The sequence below is a fragment of the Bos indicus genome, chromosome 23 (assembly GCF_029378745.1).
Source record: "Bos indicus isolate NIAB-ARS_2022 breed Sahiwal x Tharparkar chromosome 23, NIAB-ARS_B.indTharparkar_mat_pri_1.0, whole genome shotgun sequence".
NCBI lineage: Eukaryota > Metazoa > Chordata > Mammalia > Artiodactyla > Bovidae > Bos > Bos indicus.
This window is the reverse complement of record NC_091782.1, coordinates 746,304-753,027: the sequence shown is the minus strand read 5'-3', so window position 1 is coordinate 753,027 and position 6,724 is coordinate 746,304. Positions and strand designations below refer to the sequence as shown.

Sequence of the window (6,724 nt, the reverse complement as noted above, 5' to 3'; positions counted from 1 at the left end):
TATCTAACCATCTGAAAACCTATTCTCAGTTTTCTCCTGAGAACAGAGTGCCTCACTCTCCATCCTGAACTCCCTTCAGAGTGTGTTGAAGGCAGAAGCATGTGATTTAATCCTTGTGGAAGTAAATGACAAATGTCCACCACAAGTACCAATTTGTAGTTGATAAGACTGCAACTACTTTATTAAGCTGTCTCCTTCTTTGTTGTCAAATCTATTGTAATAATATAAAATCCCTGCAAGGGAAAACTTTTATATGATTTCACCCATTTTATTAATTGCCATGATCTCACACATAGCATGGTGTGTGTGAGATTTAGTCACTAAGTCGTGTCTGACAACTTGCAATCCCATGGAATGTAGCCTGCCAGGCTCCTCTGTCCATAGGATTTCCCAGGCTCCTTTTCCAGGGTATCTTTCCAACCCAGGGATGGAACCTGGTCTCCTGCATTGCAGGCAAATTCTTTATCCACTGATCTACCAGGGAAGCCCCACCCATAGCATAGTTTATGTACTGAAATAGACACACTAAATTCAATTTAATAATTGGTTACACATTTATATATCTATCTGAACTGATAGCAAATGCTTATATACTCAACCAAACACCAACGCAGAATGAATTGAGTACTAAAGAAAAAGAAAAAAAGGCTTCCCTAGTGGCTCAGATGGTAAAGAATCTTCCTGCATTGAGAGAGACCTGGGTTCGATTCCTGGATTGGGAAGATCCCCTGGAGGAGAGGATGGCAATCCACTCCAGTATTCTTGCCTGGAGAATCCCCATGTACAGAAGAACTTGGCAAGCAGCAGTCCATGGGGTCACAAAGAGGTGGACACGAGCGACTAAGCATGCAAGCAAAAAGAAAGAAAATCTTGCTATGGCAAGTGGGAAAATACATGATAAATTATTCTCCAATGGAATAAAATGTTCAGGCTGATATTTTGCTGTTGATGTCAGTAATCTGAAAATGTAACCATTTTTTTTTTTACCCTTGTCACATTTTTTAACATCAATGTGTGATGTGGTTTGTAGTATCTTTACATACAGATTTATTTTTTAAATTTAGTTAAAAATCCTAGTGATTTTAATTAATAAAGAATCAATATTAAACATATTACAGTTTGTTCTATGATTTAATGTTAAATATTGTAAATGAATTTCCAGTGATCTTCAACTCTATTGGGAAAAAGATGATATCCTTTTAAGAACTGATATAAATTTTTAAGTAGGTCTTTTGTAAGGCTTAAAGCAGACATGGAATAAAGACAGCACAAGAATATCTTTCAAACTCTCAAGTCAACTTGTCTGTCTACACCAACTTGAGAGGATGAGAGGGACTAAAAAAATGACGGGTATTTTCTATTTTAAAGTTAGTAGGAGAAGAAATTACTTGAGATAAATTTCCCTTAGAAATAGCTGGTTTCTTAGTATGGAAACACAGAATTGGCTGGTCTTTCCAATAAATTATCTTAACATGATAAGTATTTTTTTTCCCCCTGTGCACTGTGGAATTTCTTTTTAATTATCTATAGTAGAAATAAAAACAATTTTTGAACAATCAGAAGACTCTTTGGAGAAAATGCACAGATAGTTGAAGGAAATAAAATACTTCTTTAAGTAGTAACACAGCTTTCAACTTCTAGATGAAGAATTCCAAGATTTATGAATAACTTAAAAAGTCTTTCTTCAGACTGTGAACAAGTCTCCACAATATAAGACTAACTAACGTGAATCAGGCTTCATAGTTGTATAATTTTCATTATTAGTTAAGGAATTAAATTGTTTTGAAAGAAAACAGATTCAGATTCTAGTTTTATCACTTAAAAATTTGTGACCTTACTGAAATTAATGAGATGTTCTGAATCTTATTTTCTTCAAATGGAAAATGGGGATTCCCATTCTTGTTACTGTGAATGTTAAAAGTGATACATTAAACTGTGAGTATATGACTGGAATCCACTGTAGGAGTTTCAAGCAATGCAGGGATATAATGGAACAAGACTTAAAGAGAACCATTGGACTGCTTTAGGATAACAAGTTGTCAGAAGCCAGAATTTTCATGGACATACTTGAAGGAGGCTGCCAAAGTGACCAGGAAGGAAATGGGGTAGGGACAATCAAATCTATGATACATTTTGAAAGCAGAGACAACAAGCTTTGCTAAAGGTAAGGATAAGTCATGGGAGATCAATAAATGAATAAATAACACAGTGAGCTTTCTTGTCTGAGCAGTGACATTGAACAAATGCAGTAGCATTTAATGAGATGGAGAACACCTTTATACTGTGCAACTCTTTAAATTATGTATCTAAAGTGATGCCCAACTGCAGATGTCCAAAATTGGAGATGCTGCTGCTGCTTCTAAGTCACTTCAGTCGTGTCTGACTCTGTGTGACCTCATAGATGGCAGCCCACCAGGTTCCCCCATCCCTGGGATTCTCCAGGAAAGCATCCTGGATGGGTTGCTATTTCCTTCTCCAGTGCATGAAAGTGAAAAGGGAAAGTGAAGTCACTCAGACGTGTCTGACTCCTAGTGACCCCATGGACTGCAGCCTATGAGGCTCCTCTGTCCATGGGATTTTCCAGTCAAGAGTACTAGAGTGGGTTGCCATTGCCTTCTCTGAAAATTGGAGATATTGCATACAAAATTTTTAAAATTATTATAGAGATGAGAACAATATTGGACTGCATCAGTATTTATTGGTCAGGAAATGGGAACATCCAAATAAAGATTTTCAGAAAGAAGTCTCAGTGAGTTCTGAGATAATCTAGGGGAGTGATCTTCTAAATTCATAGTTTGATCTTTTCACAGTGAATCCTTCTGTTAGTGCAGGAAATCTGGGTTTTATTCTTGGGTTGGGAAGATGTCCTGGAGCAGGAAATGACAACCCACTCCAGTATTCTTTCCTGGGAAATTCATTGAACAGAGGAGCTTTGAGGCCTACAGTTCATAGGGTTGCAAAGAGTTGGACTTGACTAAGCAGCTAACACACACACACACACACACACACACACACACACGCGCGTATTAAACCCTTTGTGACTTTATAAATGATGTACCTTTTCATGGAATTCCTTTGCCATCTTTTCTTGTTCTATCAATTTTACTTTAAAACTCAACCAAAGTGTTGCTTATTTTTGGAAGACTTCTCTGATTCTGTCAACTTGCCTGTCTGAAATTATGTGACAAATTATGGGGCACACTTTATCTGCATTTGAAATAAGCTTTAAATGACTTATTCTGAAATTTTCATTCATCATATCTGGAAATCAGTTCAGATATCATCTTCAAAGACAAAGCTTAAACTGAAAGATCTGCCATCCTTGAAAGACATGATTTAAATAGGAAAATGTTTACATATTACATTCCTGCCCAGACTGGACTTTTCCCTTTTGTTGATATGATCCAAGTTGTTTCTTAAGATTTTCTCTCAGAGGACAGGGTTTGATAACTCCTGTTCTACACAGTGATTATCCTGGTGGTATCCCTGGAGATAAACAGTCTACCTCAAAATTATGATTAAGGTCCCAGTGAATTTAATTAGACAGAAATCACCCTTGGAGATGCACCCATTGAATGACTCAGTCATACATGATGTAGTTAAATGTAGACAAAGTGTTTATGGTGCTTTGTGCTTACCTCATAGAGTGTTTGTAGCAGTAATCACATGGCAGTTTCCTCCTGAATTGAAATCAAAATGTAATAAAGTTTATATGTGAAATTATTCTCCATCCTTTACAAACTCAAAGTTGAACAATGCTGTAAGAAGACAGGAAAGCAGAACTGATTGAGACTCAAAATCTTGTGAAGGCTATTTCACTTTCACTGGTATAAGAACAAATAGCAAAATTTTATGTGAAGCAATACATCACGGTTTGATGCTTTCTCTCTCTCTGATTAAAGTGTTGCTTTAACATGTTTGTTACCAAGACAAATTCCCACAACTGAGAAAATTCTGAGTTTCTTTTTATAATCAAGATTCAGAGCATTCAAGTAAGAGTGCATTTATATTAATTTTGAAAACCTCAACAACTTGAAAAGTAATACTTCTCTGACTGACTGAGATGAAGTAGGCTTTCTACAAGCGTGGAGTTGGTCACATGGAGCCAGTTCAGGCCCGGTGATGGTGCGTGTATCTCGCTGTCTGTTTCCAGAGGGGGCATCAGTGCGTGAAGGATGAAGAGAAGGCAAGAGAGCCTAGAACGTGGGCTGAACACCATTCTCCTTATGCAGGTAGCCCAGAAAGTGCATTGAAACACAAAATGCTGAACAAAGCTTTATGTTTTCCAAGGGTACATTGGTGATATAAGAATTAACTTTTTAAGAGTTTTCCTTTGTGATTTTCATGTCAGGAATCATTTGTGAGTATTAAATATGTGAAGATTGATTCTATTCTGTAACACTCTTTCTGGATACTTTTATATTCTAATGATCTGAAATCAGTTTACCTTTGCCAGGACATTCTTAAAGATTAATTTCAGGTGTAATTATTTGAGGATATTATCATGGGCAGATATTTGTAAGTCAAAAGATAGATTCAATTAATATGTTATCTAAATGCTGTTTGTTCATCTGTCAAAAAAAAAAAAAAATAGATAGCACCTGTAGACCTGATTGAATAATTTTCAAGAACCTAAGCTAATGCTCTAATAAGCAAGCCATTTCTTCAGTTTCTACTTTTCTGTTCACAAGTGAGCTTCAGCATTTGATCATATGTTTTTTTGCCCATTTAGGGATAGTCTTTACTTACTTGTTTATATATTTATAATTTTATTTCATTTATTAGCTAATTGTTTAGAAATATTTATTCAATTTAGATATAACTTTTTGTATATCAGTTAAAATTTAAATAATTTCCACAAGCTATTTTTGTCTATTGTTGTGGTATCTTTTCCTAAGTCCTTAGACAAATTTGAAATTGTTAAATATATCTATTTGGGATTTTGATGATTGATTAAGAAGATTCTTCCACACCAAAATGTAGAGTGTAACATCCTTTATTAAATGGAAAGTAAATATGAGGTAAACTTTGCTTTGTTTTTCCATTAAACGTTTAATTTGTGTTTATTTTTATATAAGTTTTCTCTATATGTACAATTAGCTTCCATATGAAAAGCTAGTTTTGGCACCTGATTTATTTAATAATATGTCATTTTCCCACATATGTCTCTAGTCACTTGCTTCTGAATTAGTCTGTAAGTTTGTTGATGTTAGGAATAATGCTTTAACAAGCTGTGTGTTGTAATATCTGAAAGTATTGGTGCTTAATAATCCATACTGCCTAATTGTTGAAACAACAAATCAGTTCACGATTTCAGGAAGCCACTATCAATAATGTGTACATCCAGGGGATTATGAGCTGAGCTCTGCAATAAGACAAACAGAAGTGCCCATGGAACAAAGTAACAATGTGACTGAGTTTGTCCTCTTGGGGCTCACTCAGAGCCCCTGGGGTCAGAAGATTTTATTTGCTGCGTTCTTGCTCATTTACATTGCCACAATGATGGGCAATGTACTCATAGTCATCACTGTGGTGGCCAGTCCAACCCTGGATTCCCCTATGTACTTCTTCCTTGGAAATTTATCATTTCTGGATGCTGTTTATTCTACTAACTTCATTCCGAGTATGATTAAAAGCTTCATTTGTGAGAAGAAAACCATTTCCTTCCAAGCTTGCATGGCCCAGCTTTTTATGGAGCACTTATTTGGTGGTGCTGAGATTTTACTCCTGGTGGTCATGGCCTATGACCGCTATGTGGCCATCTGCAAACCCTTGCATTATTTGACAATCATGAATCAGCGAGTGTGTGTTCTGCTACTGCTCTTGGCCTGGGTTGGTGGGTTTTTGCATGCTGTCCTTCATCCTCTTTTTGTTTACAACCTTCCATTCTGTGGCCCAAATGTCATGGACCACTTTGTGTGTGACATGTACCCTTTGTTAAAACTAGCCTGCACTGACACTCATATCATTGCCCTCACAGTGCTGGCCAATGATGGGGCCATCTGTGTGGTCATCTTCATGCTCTTACTCATCTCCTATGGGGTCATTCTATGCTCCCTGAAGAATCTTAGTCAGGAAGGGAGGCTCAAAGCCTTGTCCACATGTGGCTCCCACATCACTGTGGTGTTCCTCTTCTTTGTGCCCTGTATTTTTATGTATGTGAGAACTCCTTCCACTTTACCTATTGACAAATTTTTGACTGTGTTTTACACTGTTGTCACCCCTATGCTGAATCCTCTAATCTATACTCTGAGAAATGGAGAAATGAAAAATACTATGAAAAAGCTCTGGACCATAAAAAGAAAATGAGGCACATGGGAAATGTATCACATATTTTCAATCAAGACTTCCTCTTCCCAGGACAGACATGTGTGATTATTTAATTTAGTAAATGTATCCTCATGTTTAATAACTTGGGCATGATGAATGTATTTATTATAAGAGTGCTTCCAATGATTAAAATATGCTTTTAAATATTTCATAATTTTCTAGTTCAATGGATATATTTTGTTGAAAATATTTTTAAGATATCCACAATTTCTTTGGGAAAGATGTATTGTTTGGGTTAAAATGTCTCTTTTGAGACTACAGGTTTATATTCTATATGATGAGTTAAGCTATAATTAATACCATACATTTATTTAATTAGGGGAAGATTTTCACATGTTTATCTCTTAAATACTGTAATCTTATTCAAAATTAATAGAGTTCATTACAAATAGTG

General features: G+C 35.9%; 1 protein-coding gene across 1 annotated transcript; it reads left to right on the top strand.

Moving 5' to 3' along the window:
- Positions 1-5,391: 5,391 nt before the first annotated feature.
- Positions 5,392-6,309, top strand: LOC139178860 (olfactory receptor 4A15-like). The gene has a single exon (XM_070777677.1). It carries the CDS (start codon positions 5,392-5,394, stop codon positions 6,307-6,309), a length of 918 nt encoding a protein of 305 aa, XP_070633778.1.
- The last annotated feature ends 415 nt before the right edge of the window (positions 6,310-6,724 follow it).

Bases quoted from the DNA above. Each gene is read 5' to 3' on its own strand.
- LOC139178860 (XM_070777677.1), top strand. From the start codon at position 5,392: ATGGAACAAAGTAACAATGTGACTGAGTTTGTCCTCTTGGGGCTCACT.